Here is a 21,753-nt window from a genome sequence, read left to right as displayed (position 1 = left end):
CCAGTGCATCTAAACAAGTTTGTGCAGTAGACGGAGCCATGACAGTGACCCTGGCTACAGAATCATGAGCAATGAATGAGGCACTTGCTTATCTGTCAATCAATACACTTCCTTCTCTACAAGTCTTGCTCTTGTCAGGCCAACAAGACATCTCACAGATGAGCTTCAAGGAATTCAGCCACTGTCTGTAGAAACCACTTCATTGTATTTAGCACCAAGCCCAGCTTTATCCTGATTTGCTGTGAACCGGAGTTCATTCTCTTTGAATGACACTTTTACATTGATTTCCTTATACCAAACTGTTGAAAAGTACGGAAAAAAAAAGAAGAAAGAACCTGATCAACAAGAAAGAAACAAGACACAGTTTGTCCTCCTGCCAGTTACAACAGGTTTTATATAGCACATCTAGAGATTAACCTGTTCATTTCTATAGATAAAGCAGAGCTGAAGTTGACAGTTAATTTTCTGGTGTCGCACCGTTTATAACTTTCTGAATTTTGATAATACAGTAGACTATGTCACAACGAGATGCGACTACAACTGACAATCTCGGCTCTGTTTAATCTATACATCAATTAAGTATACCAACTATCTTCCTCATTCTCCAACACATGTTAATAATTTCCATCCATTCATGCAATGGATTGGCGTTACCGGTGATAATTGTTTTAATTGTCAAGTAGGGATTACGTCTGCATAAATTAAGCACCGGCCACCAAATTAGTACCTAGACTTGCACACTGATAGTATAGTAATAGAAATGTACAATGTGTTTTGCTGGCCGCTGTTTACTACTCAGGTGAGTCATTGTTTCGCAGAATAAAAGTTTCTTCTCAGTCTGTGAAAACTAAATTCCAAGATTATAATGGAGGAACTGTAAAGCAATCCGAGAATGGAAACCTGAGATCACATTGTCACTGTAAGATTAGCACACTCTCAGGATGTCTCTGGTGAATTGAGGCTCCGTCCAATAAATACAAATGATCGCTAAATCTTTTGCAGAAAGGTCATTTTCTAATTAACTAGTTAAACTTTCACCTTCTCCCCCTCCTTGACTTTCGGAGAAGGTGCGCAGCTTTCTCAACTATTTAATCTTTCCAATTGTGGCAGAAAATAATTTGCAGCTGTGATAACATCCCCAATCTTATGCCTTTTTCTTTTTTTCTTTCCCAAACCAACATTATATAACCTGGCTTTTCCTTATAACAGATAAAAGAAGAGGTCTGTGAATAATTAGTGATGGCAGGCTAAAGCCAGTTCATGTTCTTCATACTGATAATAAACTATAGCCCCCAGGAGAACAGGTAACTACTTTGTAACTCTGACCCTTTTCACTCTCACATTACTTAACTGGGCTACGAAGCCAACATTACATCACTTACTAAGCATTGGTCCCTTCTCATTAACCCACTAATGACTACTCATCTCTTGGTTGGAATGTAGAACTTCTACGCTGTGCTGCTCAGTCAATGTTCTACCTCCTCCTCCTGCTGCTTCTGTCCTTCAACAATAACGAAACTCCTTACAAAGTGCCCACAGAAATGTCACTTGAGGCATACTGTGCATACATAGGCATGTTCTCAACTATACAAGAAAAATATTCATAAACTAAAAAAAAAAATGAAAAATGAGCAACTAACCTCATGGACATCACTGATTCTGTATTCCCTGCTGAGGAGCAGAACACGAGAGCCCTGGAATGAGTGTATGTAGAACCAGAGCCAAAGCTTAACTAGCCTGTGTGAGTCATATCCTTCCCATTTGATTCCCCTCCAGATGGTGATGTAATGCTCTGGCCCTCTCTCACTCTCTCTCAGTGCACACACCACCCCTCCTTCTCATTTTAGCTCAGTGCTGGTGAAGTCACCATTTAATTCTGGCAGAGCTGCAATGAAAAAAACTTCAACGTAACCAAAACAGCCCAAGGCGAAGTTCCAAACTTGGTGGTGCAATTGCCATTGGAAACTAGATAAACATTAGACGAAACAATGCCACAAAAGCCAAACAGCTGTCAAAAACATCACTTTAAGAAGGTCTCGCAACAATCAATTATATAGGAAAGAGATTTGTATATTTACACCTGCAGCAGCTCCAGAAGTGACCATCAGCTTGAGAAACCTGATGATGGTTACTACTGTCAATGTCACATATAGGCTTACTTTAAATATTTGTCATGGACAAGAAAAAAGTAGATAGCACTCACCGATCCTTTAAAATTCCATTCTTTATTCAGTAACGATTAAAAAATCACCATGGCTGGGGGAGTGAGAACAGGAGTGTGCGATAGCAGGTGCTGACGACGGCCGTTTCGCGCTAATACAGCGCTTCTACGGGTCAATTTTTCATCCATGGAATTCATCATCATTTTTTTTCTGTAGGAGCACCCGGAATCCTGAGGTATAGCTTGTAATTGCACATCACACCTGCGGCCCACAGACCCAGTAATACTAGCGGTGCTGTCTACTTTTCTTTTTTGGTATGTTAAATGTTTGTCACATAATGATTTTTTTTATTTTTTATTAGTACTGTGTTGTAGATTGTGAGCCCTCGCGGGCAGGGTCCTCTCTCCTCCTGTACCAGTTGTGACTTGTATTGTTCAAGATTATTGTACCTGTTTTTATTATGTACACCCCTCCTCACATGTAAAGCGCCATGTAACAAATGGCGCTACAATAATAAATAATAATAATAATAAATAGGCCATCAGTTAAAAAATAATATTATTTTACTTTATCTAAAAGTTTTACATTTAGACTGGTAAATAGGGTTAAAATTGATAGGTCACCTGAAAGGTACAACCACCAGAATGGCGCAAAAATCAAACTGTTTCCAATTTTTTGCAACTGTTTTTGTGGGTTACAATGTGACCCCAATCACCTGCTGCATTGTAGCAGCGGCATAGCGTGATATATATCCATGCGACTGGTAACATGACCAAGGTAGCCATGTAGCCCCAGCCTAGGAAAGTTCTCTGAGCTATATGTAAATAATGCACTTTCGTTGTGTGTTGAAAAGTTAACTTTTTGCTTCAATTCTTTGTTTTTTTTCAAGATCATTGATAAATGGAAAAAATGCCTGTTAACATCTAGAAGCTCTATTGACCAAGTCATGAAGCTCCATTCCCCGACAGCAAGAAGAGTGTAGTATTGCAGACACTTTTTTATTACAATTTGAATTTTCATTGTGATTTGACTTTGTTAACACAAAGCTGGAAAAAAATTATCTACAACATTGTACAAATCTTTCAAAAATGTAAAACAAATATATAATAAATACATTTATTTTTCAGGGTTTTTTTTAATGGGTAGTTGTATTTATTATATTAGATCATATAAAGCTACCAAACTCCCATAACCTGGTACCTGCACTACCAAAAAAGTGACAAACACTATAAATTCGAAGCATGGGTGTAAAGGATCGAATGGAGAAGAGCTCCATAATTACAGGATGGAATGGAGAAGAGCTCCATAGTTATATTTTTTTACTTTTATTAAATCACAAATATTAAAAAATCAACAATAAAAGATAAGCAGAGATGCCAAATGGGGGACGCTGATAAGTGGCAAAAAATAAACAAGGATAGGATAGAGATAATTTCAAAATATTGAGATAGTACTATGATGTCATATATTCCTATATACTTGTTGTACAAGCCGGTATATAATAAATAAATAAAATGAGATAATATGGCAAAAAAAGGATGTTAGATGTTGTGCAAAGATTCAATTGGACAATATATTGTGCTGCAATGTGCAGGTAAGTAGAGTATATTTAAACCAGAGCACTTACCCTCAGTTTGTATGCATCTCAATTTGTTATCCAGAGGCCATACAAATAAATAGCAAATACTAGTAATACAGATAAGTTATAAGGTGCTCTGTGCTGTTTTACCTTAAATAAGGTGTCAGTGCAGTTCTTGCTGGCAGTGGTCACCTCAGCATCCTCTCAGCGTCCTCTCACCCCGACGCGCGTTTCTCTGCCAGTTTCTTCCAGGGTAAGGGGATGCTGAGGTGACCACTTCCTCCAGGAACTGCACTGACACCTTATTTACATCATCCTTTCCTTGATTACTTTTTGGCACCTATCAGGGTCTCCCATTTGGAATCTTTGCTTTTCATTATTTTTATTGTTGATTTTTTAACATTTGTGATTTAATAAAAATAAAAATGTTTAATTATGGATCTCTTCTCCGTTCAGTCCTTTACACCCATGGTTCAAATTTGAAGTGTTTGTCAAAGTTTATGAAGTGCCAACAATATTATCAGTGGATATAACTGTGCAATTAAAACAAGTGCTGAATTAGGAGTTTACAACAAGAAATTGTAATTGTAAGTTTATGAAAATATGTAGATAATGATAATTTATTAGAATATCCAAACCACTGGGTACCATATTGAAGCAATTTTATTTTACGTAATCAGAACAAAGCCACAACATCTACTATATAATTGTCTAAGGGTCACTTCCATCTTTCTGTCTGTCCTTCTGTCAGTGACGGATATTCATTGGTCGCAGCCTCTGTCTATCATGGAAATCCAAGTCGCTGATTGGTCGCGGCAAAACAGCCATGACCAATCAGCGACGGGCACAGTCCGGCAGCAACATGGCCGCTCCTTCCTCCCCGCAGTCAGTGCCCCCTCCTTCTCCCCTCCGGTCACTGCTCACACAGGGTTAATGGCAGCGTTAACCGACCGCGCTATGCCACGGTGTAACGCACTCGGTTAACGCTGCTATTAACCCTGTGTGACCAACGTTTTACTATTGATGCTGCCTATGCGGCATCAAAAGTAAAAAGATCTAATGTTAAAATAATTTAAAAAATAAAAAATCGTTATATACTCACCGTCCGTCGGCCCCTTGGATCCACAACAGGTGTTTCCCGCTCGCGACACTTCGGTAACCGGTCCATGTTGCGATCTCACGAGATGATGACGTAGCAGTCTAGTGAGTTGGCTACATCATCATCTCGCGAGACCGCAATGCACTCTTCAGACCGGAGCGCGTGAGGACTCAGCGTCGGTAACTGCTTCGCTTTGATACGGGGGCTCCGGAAGGTGAGTATATAACTATTTTTTATTTTAATTCTTTTTTTTAACAGGGATATGATGCCCACATTGCTATATACTACGTGGGCTGGGCAATATACTAGATGGGCTGTGCAATATACTACATGGGCTGGGCAATATACTACGTGACTGGGCAATATACTATGGTACTGGGCAATATACTACGTGGCTGGGAAATATACTACGTTACTGGGCAATATACTATGTGGCTGGGCAATATACTACGTGACTGGGCAATATACTACATTACTGGGCAATATACTATGTGGCTGGGCAATAGACTACGTGACTGGGCAATATACTACGTTACTGGGCAATATACTATGTGGCTGGGCAATATAGTACGTGGCTGGGCAATATACTACATGGGCTGTACTTTATACTACGTGGGCTGTGCAATATACTACATGACTGGGCAATATACTACGTGGCTGGGCAATATACTATGTGGCTGGGCAATATATTACGTTACTGGGCAATATACTACGTGACTGGGCAATATACTACATGGCTGGGCAATATAATACGTCACTGGGCAATATACTAGGTTACTGGGCAATATACTACGTGGCTGGGCAATATACTATGTGACTGGGCAATATACTACGTGGCTGGGCAATATACTACATACTACGTGACTGGGTAATATACTACGTGGCTGGCCAATATACTACCTCATTGGGCAATATACTACGTGGCTGGGCAATATACTACGTCACTGGGCAATATACTATGTCACTGGGCAATATACTACGTAGCTGGGCAATATACTACGTAGCTGGGCAATATAGTACGTCACTGGGCAATATACTACATGGCTGGGCAATATACTACGTGACTGGGCAATATACTACATGGCTGGGCAATATACTACGTGGCTGGGCAATATACTATGTGGCTGTGCTATATACTACATGGACATGCATATTATAGAATACCCGATGCATTAGAATTGGGCCACCATCTAGTTTATCAATAATTAGAAAAATAAAGCAAAAAAAAAAACAACACTGAAAAAAAAAGCATAAAACGGTAAATGTACAACTCTTATCCCCCAAAAATGGGACACTGTGTAAAAAGTATAGAAAACAAAAGCAATTATGTTGAAATCTAATACTCATATTTTATTCACAACAGAACAAGAACACAGATCAGAAGTTGAAACTTAGATATTTTCCCATTTCTTTTTAAAAAATTAACTCAATGAAAAATTGACGGCAGCAAAACATCTAAAAAAAGTTGGAAAAAGCTTAACAAAAGGCTGAAAAAGTAAGTGGTTCTAATGAAAAATAGCTGATTGGTCAATTTTTAATTAAGTCGCATGACTGCATACAAAGAGCATAATAGAGAGGCAGAGTCTCTAAGAAGCAAAGGTAGTCAGATTTACCAATGTGTGAACAACTATGTCTAAAAAATGTGGAACAATTTCAGAAAAATGTTTCTCAATGTAAAATTGCAAAGTCATTGAATATCTCACCATCTACTGCACAAAATGTCATCAAAAGATTCATAGATTTCAGAGAAACCCAAGTGCACAAAGGACATGGCTGATAGTATTGGATGATCATGATCTGTGGGCTATTAGGATGCACTACAATAAAAACAAACATGATTCAGTTGTTCAAATAACTGCATGGGCTCAGGAATACTTCCAGGAATAATTGTCTGTGAACACAGTTTGCCGTAAAATCAACTAATGAAAGTTAAAGTTCTATCATGCAAAGAAGAAGCCATATATCAACATGATTCAAAAACACTTCCGTCTTCTCTGGGCAAAAGCTAATTTAAAATAGACTAAGGCAAATGGAAATCTATTTTAAGGTCAGCGGAATCAAATTTTGAAATTTTTCATGGAAACCACAGATGCTGTGTCCTGTGGACTCAAGAGGAAAGGGACCATCCAGTTTGCTATGAGCACCCAGTTCAAAACCATACATTTCTGATGATATGGAGTTGCACTAGCGTCTATGACATTGGCAGCATATACATCTTGAAAGGCACTGTGACAACACAGCATTTTTATCTTAATTAACCAGACGTCTATTTTCAGGAAGCCAGGAGAAATAGACTGTTATCTATACAGTATGTTGACTTTTGAATTTATGTGTTTATTTCTTTGGTTTGTCAAGAGTCCTGTTGACTCTTCTTATAGGTTAAATTGATATTTGTAAATTAATGAATGGTTGTTATTTACCTCTTATATCAGCTCCTACAGTTTATTGTACTGTTATTTTTGCAAAACAGAGATGTAAGGTCACTGAGCAATGATATTTGCTGATATTTTGATTACACATTATACCAGGCCATGCAGTTTGTTAACTTGCAAACATTGAAGGAAAAACTGAATAATCAAACAATGCAAGTTAAACTCATCACCCCTTCCCCTTGACCTGTAACTAATGGCTTGAAGAACAGTTGCAAATTATATAAAGGGGATATGCCTCTGTAACAAGATACATCCAGACATTCAAGGTATCCAGAGATCCAAAGAACCAGAGACTCTTTACAAAACCACAGCCAGGAACACTCTACAAGACAGAAGACAAGACATTATGGCTATATCACGAGGGACACAGATTTAACATTCTACAGGATGCCAGCTTAGGGGAACACGGCCCCGTCTGAAAGAATACAGATCTACTCCATTGACCACCATTGAACCCATGGATACATTAGGAGTAGTCAAAATTTGGACTCTCGGTCACCTGAACCCATGGATATGTTTGGGGCAGACAGATTTTGACCCATCAGTCACCTGAGCCCCATAGATATGTTTTGGAAAGCCAGGATTGGCACCCGCTGGTCACCTGGCTCAATGGAGATGTTTGGAGCAGCTAGGTTGTGACCTTCTGATCACTTGGCCTTATACCTCAATGGACTTTAAACTTCCTAAATTTGTCATTACTTCCTCTCTGTGTATGCCACAGGTGGGAGTAGTCAGGAAGTGGCTCTAATCCTGGAGAGTCAGCTGAAGGGCGAGACTCTGTTATTTTGCACCATCTTGGGTATTTTGCTGAGACTGTTCTATGTGTTAGTTGCCTGTTTTGTGGTTCAATAAAGTATTGCCACACTATTTACCCTCACCCTGTGTTGTCTGAGTAGTATTGTGCCCATGGTAAAAGCAGAGCGGGCATTCGGTGAGATGAGCCCTGATCCATGCGGTTTCTGGCTAGTAGACTTGAGCACCCGCTGACCCCCTTGTCTCCACAGGCACTACTATGTTTTAGAACAATGTTTGCTCCATCCAGAGAAAATGATTTTCAGGAAAGGCCTTGCATATTTCAGCAATAACATACCAAACCACATGCTACATCCAACAAAAAACCATGACTTCACAGAAAAAGAGTTTGGGTGATGAGGTGGCCACCTGCAGTCCAGACCTAACACCAATAGAAAACATTTGACACATTATTAAACGAAAAATCTGGAAAAGAAGAAAAGGATGAGCAGTTGGAATGCTACATTAGACACGAATTGGACAACGCTTCTGTCCCAAAACTCCATCAATTTGTCTCTTCACTTCCCAAACATTTACAGGCTGTTGGAAAAAGAAGGCATGCTACTCTATGGTAGATATGGCCCTATACCAACTTTTTGAGATGTGCTACTGCCATCAGTTTCTCAATTACCGGTAGTTACATTTTTCATATGAAATGGGAAAATGTCTTTCACCTTCTGAAATGTGGTCTTGCGAATTAAGAATGTCTATAAGAGATTTCCAAATCATTATATTCTGGTTTTCTTTACATTTTATACAGCATCCCAACTTTTTGGAATTGCGGTTGTAAATGTTCTGTTATTGCAATACAATCATTATTCAGGATATTGTGATTATTCAGAAGCCCTTATTAAATATAATGCCTTCCTATTTTATAGGCTGGAGTCAGACTACCGTATAATACGGATGAGTGGTATGCTATAAAAAATTGCATAGCACTCGTACCAATGTTAATTTATGGGGCAGCTCCCATCATCGTTTTTTTTCTCGGCCGTATTATACGTGACTCGCCAATGAAAGTCTATCGGTGCGAGAAAAACTCGCACACCACACGGACCATCAGAGTGCCTTGCGAGAAATACGCACCGGTGTCCTTTAGAAAAGCCGGCAATTCAGTGCGGTGTAATGTAAAATCACACTGACAGGTTAAAATAGAATAGATAAAATAAATGTCTATACATAGTATAGGTGTATATATATATATACTAGCTATTGAACCCGTTCTACGCCCGGGTGGCGAGCATTTATATTGGTATATGGTCTCCATCCTGGTATGTGCTGCTCCATCCTGCGTCCCCATCCTGTCATGCGCTGCTCCCATCCTGCGTCCCCATCTTGTCATGCGCTGCTCCATCCTGCGTCCCCATCCTGTCATGCGCTGCTCCCATCCTGTGTCCCCATCCTGTCATGCGCTGCTCCCATCCTGCGTCCCCATCCTGTGATGCGCTGCTCCCATCCTGTGATGCGCTGCTCCCATCCTGCGTCCCCATCCTGTCATGTGCTGCTCCATCCTGCGTCCCCATCCTGTCATGTGCTGCTCCATCCTGCGCCCCCATCCTGTCATGCGCTGCTCCATCCTGCGTCCCCATCCTGTCATGCGCTGCTCCCATCCTGCATCCCCATCCTGTCATGTGCTGCTCCATCCTGCGCCTCCATTCTGTCATGTGCTGCTCCCATCCTGCGCCCCCTGTTATGGCCGGCAATCAGGCAACACAGCGTGCAGTAATCAGCGCACATACAGAGATCTGGCAATAACCAAAAACAATAGGACGAGCTCTGAGACGTGGAATCTCTGTAGACTGCAGTACCTGATCTATCCTCACACAACTATAAGCAGCAGTGGATTGCGCCTATCACTACCTATGCAACTCGGCACTGCCTGAGGAGCTGACTAGCCTGAAGATAGAAATACAAGCCTGACTTACCTCAGAGAAATACCCCAAAGGAATAGGCAGCCCCCCACATATAATGACTGTTAGCAAGATGAAAAGACAAACGTAGGAATGAAATAGATTCAGCAAAGTGAGGCCCGATATTCTAGACAGAGCGAGGATAGCAAAGAGAACTATGCAGTCTACAAAAAACCCTAAAACGAAAACCACGCAAAGGGGCAAAAAGACCCACCGTGCCGAACTAACAGCACGGCGGTGCACCCCTTTGCTTCTCAGAGCTTCCAGCAAAAGTTAATAGCAAGCTGGACAGAAAAAACAGAAAACAAACTAGAAGCACTTATCTAGCAGAGCAGCAGGCCCAAGGAAAGATGCAGTAGCTCAGATCCAACACTGGAACATTGACAAGGAGCAAGGAAGACAGACTCAGGTGGAGCTAAATAGCAAGGCAGCCAACGAGCTCACCAAAACACCTGAGGGAGGAAGCCCAGAGACTGCAATACCACTTGTGACCACAGAAGTGAACTCAGCCACAGAATTCACAACAGTACCCCCCCCTTGAGGAGGGGTCATCGAACCCTCACCAGAACCCCCAGGCCGACCAGGATGAGCCACATGAAAGGCACGAACAAGATCTGGGGCATGGACATCAGAGGCAAAAACCCAGGAATTATCTTCCTGAGCATAACCCTTCCATTTGACCAGATACTGGAGTTTCCGTCTAGAGACACGAGAATCCAAAATCTTCTCCACAATATACTCCAATTCCCCCTCCACCAAAACAGGGGCAGGAGGCTCCACAGATGGAACCATAGGTGCCACGTATCTCCTCAACAACGACCTATGGAATACATTATGTATGGAAAAGGAGTCTGGGAGGGTCAGACGAAAAGACACCGGATTGAGAATCTCAGAAATCCTATACGGACCAATAAAACGAGGTTTAAATTTAGGAGAGGAAACCTTCATAGGAATATGACGAGAAGATAACCAAACCAGATCCCCAACACGAAGTCGGGGTCCCACACGGCGTCTGCGATTAGCGAAAAGCTGAGCCTTCTCCTGGGACAAGGTCAAATTGTCCACTACCTGAGTCCAGATCTGCTGCAACCTGTCCACCACAGAATCCACACCAGGACAGTCCGAAGACTCAACCTGTCCTGAAGAGAAACGAGGATGGAACCCAGAATTGCAGAAAAATGGAGAGACCAAGGTAGCCGAGCTGGCCCGATTATTAAGGGCGAACTCAGCCAACGGCAAAAATGACACCCAATCATCCTGGTCAGCGGAAACAAAACATCTCAGATATGTTTCCAAGGTCTGATTGGTTCGTTCGGTCTGGCCATTAGTCTGAGGATGGAAGGCCGAGGAGAAAGATAGGTCAATGCCCATCCTACCACAAAAGGCTCGCCAGAACCTCGAGACAAACTGGGAACCTCTGTCAGAAACAATATTCTCAGGAATGCCATGTAAACGAACCACATGCTGGAAGAACAAAGGCACCAAATCAGAGGAGGAAGGCAATTTAACCAAGGGCACCAGATGGACCATTTTAGAAAAGCGATCACAGACCACCCAAATGACCGACATTTTTTGAGAAACGGGAAGGTCAGAAATGAAATCCATCGAAATATGTGTCCAAGGCCTCTTCGGGACCGGCAAGGGCAAAAGCAACCCACTGGCACGTGAAGAGCAGGGCTTAGCCCTAGCACAAATTCCACAGGACTGCACAAAAGCACGCACATCCCGTGACAGAGATGGCCACCAGAAGGATCTAGCAACCAACTCCCTGGTACCAAAGATTCCTGGATGACCGGCCAGCACCGAACAATGAAGTTCAGAGATAACTTTACTAGTCCACCTATCAGGGACGAACAGTTTCTCGGCCGGACAACGATCAGGTTTATTAGCCTGAAATTTCTGCAACACTCTCCGCAAATCAGGGGAGATGGCAGACACAATGACTCCTTCCTTGAGGATACTCGCCGGCTCAGATAACCCCGGAGAGTCGGGCACAAAACTCCTAGACAGAGCATCCGCCTTCACATTTTTAGAGCCCGGAAGGTATGAAATCACAAAATCAAAACGAGCAAAAAATAACGACCAACGGGCCTGTCTAGGATTCAAGCGCTTGGCAGACTCAAGATAAGTAAGGTTCTTATGATCAGTCAATACCACCACGCGATGCTTAGCACCCTCAAGCCAATGACGCCACTCCTCGAATGCCCACTTCATGGCCAGCAACTCTCGGTTGCCCACATCATAATTACACTCAGCAGCAGAAAATTTCCTGGAAAAGAAAGCACATGGTTTGAACACTGAGCAACCAGAACCTTTCTGTGACAAAACCGCCCCTGCACCAATCTCAGAAGCATCAACCTCGACCTGGAACGGAAGAGAAACATCAGGTTGACACAACACAGGGGCACAGCAAAAACGACGCTTCAACTCCTGAAAAGCTTCCACGGCAGCAGAAGACCAATTAACCAAATCAGCACCCTTCTTGGTCAAATCGGTCAATGGTCTGGCAATGCTAGAAAAATTACAGATGAAGCGACGATAAAAATTAGCAAAGCCCAGGAATTACTGCAGACTTTTTAGAGATGTCGGCTGAGTCCAATCCTGGATGGCCTGAACCTTAACCGGATCCATCTCGATAGTAGAAGGGGAAAAGATGAACCCCAAAAATGAAACTTTCTGCACACCGAAGAGACACTTTGATCCCTTCACGAACAAGGAATTAGCACGCAGTACCTGGAAAACCATTCTGACTTGCTTCACATGAGACTCCCAATCATCTGAGAAGATCAAAATGTCATCCAAGTAAACAATCAAGAATTTATCCAGATACTCACGGAAAATGTCATGCATAAAAGACTGAAAAACAGATGGAGCATTGGCAAGTCCGAACGGCATCACCAAATACTCAAAATGACCCTCGGGCGTATTAAATGCCGTTTTCCATTCATCTCCCTGCCTGATTCTCACCAGATTATACGCACCACGAAGATCAATCTTAGTAAACCAACTAGCCCCCTTAATCCGAGCAAACAAGTCAGAAATCAATGGCAAGGGATACTGAAACTTAACAGTGATCTTATTAAGAAGGCGGTAATCAATACACGGTCTTAGCGAACCATCCTTCTTGGCTACAAAAAAGAACCCTGCTCCCAATGGTGACGACGATGGGCGAATATGTCCCTTCTCCAGGGACTCCTTCACATAACTGCGCATAGCGGTGTGTTCAGGTACGGACAAATTAAATAAACGACCCTTAGGGAATTTACTACCAGGAATCAAATCGATAGCACAATCACAATTCCTATGCGGAGGTAGGGCATCAGACTTGGACTCTTCAAATACATCCTGAAAGTCCGACAAGAACTCTGGGATGTCAGAAGGAATGGATGACGAAATAGACAAAAATGGAACATCACCATGTACTCCCTGACAACCCCAGCTGGTTACCGACATAGAGTTCCAATCCAATACTGGATTATGGGTTTGTAGCCATGGCAACCCGAACACGACCACATCATGCAAATTATGCAGTACCAGAAAGCGAATAACTTCCTGATGTGCAGGAGCCATGCACATGGTCAGCTGGGCCCAGTACTGAGGCTTATTCTTGGCCAAAGGTGTAGCATCAATTCCTCTCAACGGAATAGGACACCGCAAAGGCTCCAAGAAAAATCCACAACGTTTAGCATAATCCAAATCCATCAGATTCAGGGCAGCGCCTGAATCCACAAACGCCATGACAGAATACGATGACAAAGAGCACATTAAGGTAATGGACAAAAGGAATTTGGACTGTACAGTACCAATAACGGCAGAGCTATCGAACCGCCTAGTGCGTTTAGGACAATTAGAAATAGCATGAGTAGAATCACCACAATAGAAACACAGTCTGTTCAGACGTCTGTGTTCTTGCCGTTCTACTTTAGTCATAGTCCTGTCGCACTGCATAGGCTCAGGTTTACTCTCAGACAATACCGCCAGATGGTGCACAGATTTACGCTCGCGCAAGCGACGACCGATCTGAATGGCCAAGGACATAGACTCATTCAAACCAGCAGGCATAGGAAATCCCACCATTACATCCTTAAGAGCTTCAGAGAGACCCTTTCTAAACAAAGCCGCTAGTGCAGATTCATTCCACAGAGTGAGTACTGACCACTTCCTAAATTTCTGACAATATACTTCTACATCATCCTGACCCTGGCATAAAGCCAGCAGATTTTTCTCAGCCTGATCCACTGAATTAGGCTCATCGTAAAGCAATCCCAGCGCCTGGAAAAATGCATCAACATTACTCAATGCAGAATCTCCTGGTGCAAGAGAAAATGCCCAGTCCTGAGGGTCGCCGCGCAAAAAAGAAATAATAATCAAAACCTGTTGAATAGGATTACCAGAAGAATGAGGTTTCAAGGCCAAAAATAGCTTACAATTATTTCTGAAGCTCAGGAACTTAGTTCTGTCACCAAAAAACAAATCAGGAATCGGAATTCTTGGTTCTAGCATCGATTTCTGATCAATAGTATCTTGAATCTTTTGTACATTTACAACGAGATTATCCATTGAGGAGCACAGAGCCTGAATATCCATGTCCACAGCTGTGTCCTGAAGCACTCTAATGTCTAGGGGAAAAAAAAGACTGAAGACAGAGCTAAGAAAAAAAAATGATGTCAGGATTTCTTTTTTCCCTCTATTGGGAATCATTGGTGTGGCTCCTTGTACTGTTATGGCCGGCAATCAGGCAACACAGCGTGCAGTAATCAGCGCACATACATAGATCTGTCAATAACCAAAAACAATAGGACGAGCTCTGAGACGTGGAATCTCTGTAGACTGCAGTACCTGATCTATCCTCACACAACTATAAGCAGCAGTGGATTGCGCCTATCACTACCTATGCAACTCGGCACTGCCTGAGGAGCTGACTAGCCTGAAGATAGAAATACAAGCCTGACTTACCTCAGAGAAATACCCCAAAGGAATAGGCAGCCCCCCACATATAATGACTGTTAGCAAGATGAAAAGACAAACGTAGGAATGAAATAGATTCAGCAAAGTGAGGCCCGATATTCTAGACAGAGCGAGGATAGCAAAGAGAACTATGCAGTCTACAAAAAACCCTAAAACGAAAACCACGCAAAGGGGCAAAAAGACCCACCGTGCCGAACTAACAGCACGGCGGTGCACCCCTTTGCTTCTCAGAGCTTCCAGCAAAAGTTAATAGCAAGCTGGACAGAAAAAACAGAAAACAAACTAGAAGCACTTATCTAGCAGAGCAGCAGGCCCAAGGAAAGATGCAGTAGCTCAGATCCAACACTGGAACATTGACAAGGAGCAAGGAAGACAGACTCAGGTGGAGCTAAATAGCAAGGCAGCCAACGAGCTCACCAAAACACCTGAGGGAGGAAGCCCAGAGACTGCAATACCACTTGTGACCACAGAAGTGAACTCAGCCACAGAATTCACAACAGCCCCCATTCTGTCATGTGCTGCTCCATCCTGCGTCCCCATCCTGTCATGCGCTGCTCCATCCTGCGTCCCCATCCTGTCATGTGCTGCTCCCATCCTGCGTCCCCATCCTGTCATGCGCTGCTCCCATCCTGTGATGCGCTGCTCCCATCCTGCGTCCCCATCCTGTTATGTGCTGCTCCATCCTGCGTCCCCATCCTTATGTGCTGCTGCATCCTGCGTCCCCATCCTTATGTGCTGCTGCATCCTGCGTCCCCATCCTTATGTGCTGCTGCATCCTGCGTCCCCATCCTTATGTGCTGCTCCGTCCTGCGTCCCCATCCTTTCATGTGCTGCTCCATCCTGCATCCCCATCCTGTTATGTGCTGCTCCCATCCTGCGTCCCCATCCTTATGTGCTGCTCCATCCTGCGTCCCCATCCTTATGTGCTGCTCCATCCTGCGTCCCCATCCTTATGTGCTGCTCCATCCTGCGTCCCCATCCTTATGTGCTGCTGCATCCTGCGTCCCCATCCTTATGTGCTGCTCCATCCTGCGTCCCCATCCTTATGTGCTGCTGCATCCTGCGTCCCCATCCTTATGTGCTGCTGCATCCTGCGTCCCCATCCTGTTATGTGCTGCTGCATCCTGCGTCCCCATCCTTATGTGCTGCTGCATCCTGCGTCCCCATCCTTATGTGCTGCTGCATCCTGCGTCCCCATCCTTATGTGCTGCTCCATCCTGCGTCCCCATCCTTATGTGCTGCTCCATCCTGCGTCCCCATCCTTATGTGCTGCTCCATCCTGTGTCCCCATCCTTATGTGCTGCTCCCATCCTGCGTCCCCATACTTATGTGCTGCTCCATCCTGCGTCCCCATCCTTATGTGCTGCTCCATCCTGTGTCCCCATCCTTATGTGCTGCTCCATCCTCCGTCCCCATACTGCCTCTGACCCGCTTGGTGACGAGTGCTGGGGGGCCTGAGCAGGCGGGGACACCGGCGCGCTGTGGGGGTCAGGTGCCGGTATCGCCGCCAGCTCAGGCCCCCCAGCACTTGCTATACTCACCTGTCTGTCCCGTCGCTGAGCGCCACCATCTTCCCGGTCTCCTGGCCGTGACTGTTCAGTCAGAGGGCGGCGCCGGCGCGCATTAAGCGCGTCATCGCGCCCTCTGAACTGAAGGTTACAGGCCGAAGACCGGGAAGATGGCGGCGCTCAGCGATGGAACGGGGACAGGTGAATATGGCCGATACTTACCGTGCTGGCGGTCCCTGCTTCTTTGTTGGAGATCGCGGTGTGCGTTCAGTGTGAACGCACACCGCGATCTCCCGGGAGCGTCACTCTGTGAGGCCCAGACTGCGCCGGCGCTTGCGCCTGCGCAGTCTATGGAGGCTTCGGACAGAGTGACGCTCCCAGCGTTATATTATAGATGCAGTATACATATGTAAGTCATTGACACACACACACATATATATATATATTTATATTTCATATAGAGCTAGATAGCAGAATAGCCGACCAGACATGAACTCATTAGCGTGGGAAAGTTTCTGAACATTTTCCCACGATGTCAAGTTCACCTCAGGTCAGGCGGGGCCACTGCGCAGCCTCAGTGACTACCGCTGATGTCACTGAGCATGCGCAGATTCACAGCCTGACCTGAGGTGAACTTGACAGCGTGGGAAAATGTTCAGAAACTTTCCCACGCTTAGGCTTCTTTCACACATCAGGTTTATGCCATCAGACACAATCCGTCGAATTTTGAAAAAAACAGATCCAGCTAATTGGATCCTAAAAAAATTGGAGCATGCTCAGTTAAAAAAACGGATTCCGTCGCCGGATTCCATCATTTGATGGATCCGGCGCCATAGGCTTCCATTCTAGCAAACGACGGACGGATGTTACTATGTCCATTTTCTCCGGCCGACGGATAAACAATTTTTGACAGATCCGGCGAATGACGGATGAAACGTGAGGCTATCCATCTCAATCCATCGCCAATACTAGTCTATTTTTTCTACATTCGCCGGATTGCAACTGATGACAAAAAACTGATGTGTGAAAGCAGCCTAATGAGTTCATGTCCGGTCAGGCAGGAAGGCTGCGCAGGCTTTTCATTCATTACACAGTGGTTGTAAACTATTTAACCACTTGAGATGGATTGCAGCGTGAGACTTGACTGTACAGCGGACAGGTATGGTATATTGTTGCTATTTTGGATTTTTTTTTACAGAAGAGCAAGGGCTTCACTTGGATTGAGAGTGTAATAAAGAAGGTAAACCTGTGTGTTTGATTATTTCATTAAAAGACTTTATTCTTAATGTGTGTGTATTTTTTTAACCCATTCATACTATTGGATTATTAATGGATAGGTGTCTTGTTGACACCTCTCTATTATTAACCAGGCTTAATGCCACCTTACAATAGCAATGAGATATTAACCCCTTATAACCCCATATGCCACCACTACAGGGCAATGGGAAGAGAGAGGCTAAGTTCTGGAATGGGCGCATCTAACAGATGCACCTTTTCTGGGGTGGCTGGGGGCAGATGTTTTTAGCAGGGGGGGGGGGCAAAAACCATGGTCACTCTCTAGGCTATTATTATCTGCCCTCAGTCACTGGCTTTCCCTCTCATGCCAGTTTTTCCCATAAAGTAATCCTTTAATTTAACACCTGCAGCTCCAAAACTTTACACACAAACATTATTAAAATTTTTAGCGAGGGGCATATAAAAATCTAACAGATATGCAATGGTTTACTGTATGTAAACCATGTCTCATATCCTGTCAGGTTCTGTAATGATTTTACAGAACCCGACAATTGAATTAGCAGCTATTCTGCTATCTAGCTCTGTATGAAATATACAGTAAAGATATATATATATATATGTGTCTCACTGACATATGTATATATATATATATATGTACATATATATATATATATATATATATATATATATATATATATATATACTAGATGGTAACCCGATTCTAATGCATCGGGTATTCTAGAATATGTATGTAGTTTATTTATGAAGATTTTAGAATAATACATTGAATACACAGGATTCGAACTGCGCCTGTCGCTGATTGTTCGCGGCTGGCCACGTAGTATATAGCAGAGCCACATAGTATATAGCACAGCCATGTAGTATATAGCACAGCCACGTAGTATATAGCACAGCCCACGTAGTATATTGCACAGCCCACGTAGTATATAGCACAGCCCACGTAGTATATAGCATAGCCATGTAGTATATAGCACAGCCATGTAGTATATAGCACAGCCCACGGAGTACATAGCACAGCCCATGGAGTACATAGCACAGCCCATGGAGTATATAGCACAGCCCATGGAGTATATTGCACAGAACACGCAGTATATTGCACAGCCCACGTAGTATATTGCACAGCCCACTTAGTATATTGCACAGCCCGCGCAGTACCACGCACGCAGTATATAACACAGGCCACGTTGTGTATAACACAGGCCACATAGCGTATAACACAGGCCACATAGCGTATAACACAGGCCACATAGCGTATAACACAGGCCACGCAGTATATTGCACAGCCCGCGTAGTACATTGCGCAGCCCACGTAGTATATTGCACAGCCCGCGTACTACATTGCACAGCCCCGTGCAGTACATTGCACAGCTCGCACAGTACATTGCACAGCCCGCACAGTACATTGCACAGCCCGCACAGTACATTGCACAGCCCGCGCAGTACATTGCACAGCCCGTGTAGTATATTGCACAGCCCACATAATATATTGCACAGCCCATGCAGAATATAGCAATGTGGGCATCATATCCCTGTTAAAAAAAGAATTAAAATAAAAAATAGTTATATACTCACCCTCCGTTGGCCCCCGGATCGAAGCGGTTACCGACGCTCCTCGCGCGCTCTGGTCTGAAGAGTGCATTGCAGTCTCGCGAGATGATGACGCAGCGGTCTCGCGAGACCACTACGTCAGCATCTCGTGAGACCGCAATGCATGGAGTGGTCACCAGGGCGTCGCGAGGAGCGGGAAAGGCCTGTTCCTGATCCGGGGGGCCGACGGACAGTGAGTATATAACAATTTTTTATTATTTTTATTATTTTTAACATTGGATCTTTTTACTATTGATGCTGCATAGGCAGCATGAATAGTAAAAAGTTGGTCACACAGGGTTAATAGCAGTGTTAACCGAGTGCGTTACACCGTGGTCAACGCTGCCATTAACCCTGTGTGAGTGCTGACTGGAGGGGATTATGGAGCGGCCACTGACTGCGGGGAGAAAGGAGCAGCCATTTTGCCGCCAGACTGTGCCCATCGCTGATTGGTCGTGGCTGTTTTGCCACGACCAATCAGCGACTTGGATTTCCATGACAGTCAGAGGCCGCAACCAATGAATATCCATGACAGACAGACAGAAAGACAGACAGAAAGACAGACAGACAGATGGAAGTGACCCTTACACAATTATATAGTAGATATATATTTATATATAGACTGTATATACAGTCATGGCCAAAAGTATTGACACCCTTGCAATTCTGTCAGATAATACTCATTTTCTTCCTGAAAATGATTGCAATCACAAATTATTTGGTATTATTATCTTCATTTAATTTGTGTTAAATGAAAAAACACAAAAGAAAATGAAGCAAAAAGCAAAACATTGATTGTTTCGCACAAAACTCCAAAAATGGGCCAGACAAAAGTATTGGCACCCTCAGCCTAATATTTGGTTGCACAACCTTTAGCCAAAATAACTGCGACCAACCGCTTCCGGTAACCACCAATGAGTTTCTTGCAATGCTCTGCTGGAATTTTAGACCATTCTTCTTTGGCAAACTGCTCCAGGTCCCTGATATTTGAAGGGTGCCTTCTCCAAACTGCCATTTTTAGATCTCTTCACAGGTGTTCTATGGGATTCAGGTCTGGACTCATTGCTGGCCACATTAGAAGTCTCCAGTGCTTTCTCTCAAACCATTTTCTAGTGCTTTATGAAGTGTGTTTTATCATTGTCCTGCTGGAAGACCCATGATCTCTGAGGGAGACCCAGCTTTCTCACACTGGGCACTACATTATACTGCAAAATTTGTTGGTAGTCTTCAGACTTCATAATGCCATGCACACGGTCAAGCAGTCCAGTGCCAGAGGCAGCAAAGCAACCCCAAAACATCAGAGAACCTCCGCCATGTTTGACTGTAGGGACCGTGTTCTTTTCTTTGAATGACTCTTTTTTTCTCCTGTAAACTCTATGTTGATGCCTTTACCCAAAAAGCTCTACTTTTGTCTCATCTGACCAGAAAACATTCTTCCAAAATGTTTTAGGCTTTTTCAGGTAAGTTTTGGCAAACTCCAGCCTGGCTTTTTTATGTCTCGGGGTAAGAAGTGGGGTCTTCCTGGGTCTCCTACCATACAGTCCCTTTTCATTCAGACGCCGACGGATAGTACGGGTTGACACTGTTGTACCCTCGGACTGCAGGGCAGCTTGAACTTGTTTGGATGTTAGTCGAGGTTTTTATCCAACATCCGCACAATCTTGCGTTGAAATCTCTTGTCAAGTTTTCTTTTCCGTCCACATCTAGGGAGGTTAGCCACAGTGCCATGGGCTTTAAACTTCTTGATGACACTGCGCACGGTAGACACAGGAACATTCAAGTCTTTGGAGATGGACTTGTAGCCTTGAGATTGCTCTTGCTTCCTCACAATTTGGTTTCTCAAGTCCTCAGACAGTTCTTTGGTCTTCTTTCTTTTCTCCATGCTCAATGTGGTACACACAAGGACACAGGACAGAGGTTGAGTCAACTTTAATCCATGTCAACTGGCTGCAAGTGTGATTTAGTTATTGCCAACACCTGTTAGGTGCCACAGGTAAGTCACAGGAGCTGTTAACTACACAAATTAGAGAAGCATCACGTGATTTTTCGAACAGTGCCAATACGTTTGTCCACCCCCTTTTTTATGTTTGGTGTGGAATTATATCCAATTTGGCTTTAGGACAATTCTTTTTGTGTTTTCTCATTTAAGACAAATTAAATGAAGATAATAATACCAAATAATTTGTGTTTGAAATCATTATCAGGAAGAAAATGAGTATTATCTGACAGAATTGCAGGGGTGTCAATACTTTTGGCCATGACTGTATGTTTTCACATATATTTGAGGCAATGGATCCATTATATGTCCATTTTTCAAGCCGGAGAGAAAATCTTGCCATACGGATGACATACGGATGTCACACGGATACTTTAATAAGTAAAAAAAAATCGCATCCTCACATTGCACACGGATGACATACGGATCACTGTTCGGGAACATTTCTGCGAATCTCAGCCGT

General features: G+C 43.6%; 1 protein-coding gene across 3 annotated transcripts in view; it reads right to left on the bottom strand.

Moving 5' to 3' along the window:
* Positions 1-21,753, bottom strand: part of CREB5 (cAMP responsive element binding protein 5) — a 622,793-nt gene that overhangs the window by 217,647 nt on the left and 383,393 nt on the right. The window contains exon 1 of one of the 3 annotated variants that reach the window (XM_069729921.1): positions 1,641-1,764. The exons of the other annotated variants lie outside the window; for them this stretch is intronic. Within the exon in view, the coding sequence (XP_069586022.1) occupies positions 1,641-1,651 (11 nt within the window). The 5' untranslated portion in view covers positions 1,652-1,764. Of the gene's footprint in view, positions 1-1,640; positions 1,765-21,753 lie in introns of those variants that run through there. 3 annotated transcript variants of the gene reach the window in all.

This window comes from Ranitomeya imitator, chromosome 6, assembly GCF_032444005.1.
Source record: "Ranitomeya imitator isolate aRanImi1 chromosome 6, aRanImi1.pri, whole genome shotgun sequence".
NCBI classification, from domain to species: domain Eukaryota; kingdom Metazoa; phylum Chordata; class Amphibia; order Anura; family Dendrobatidae; genus Ranitomeya; species Ranitomeya imitator.
Note: the sequence above shows the minus strand (reverse complement) of the source record. Positions and strands in the feature narration are given on the sequence as shown.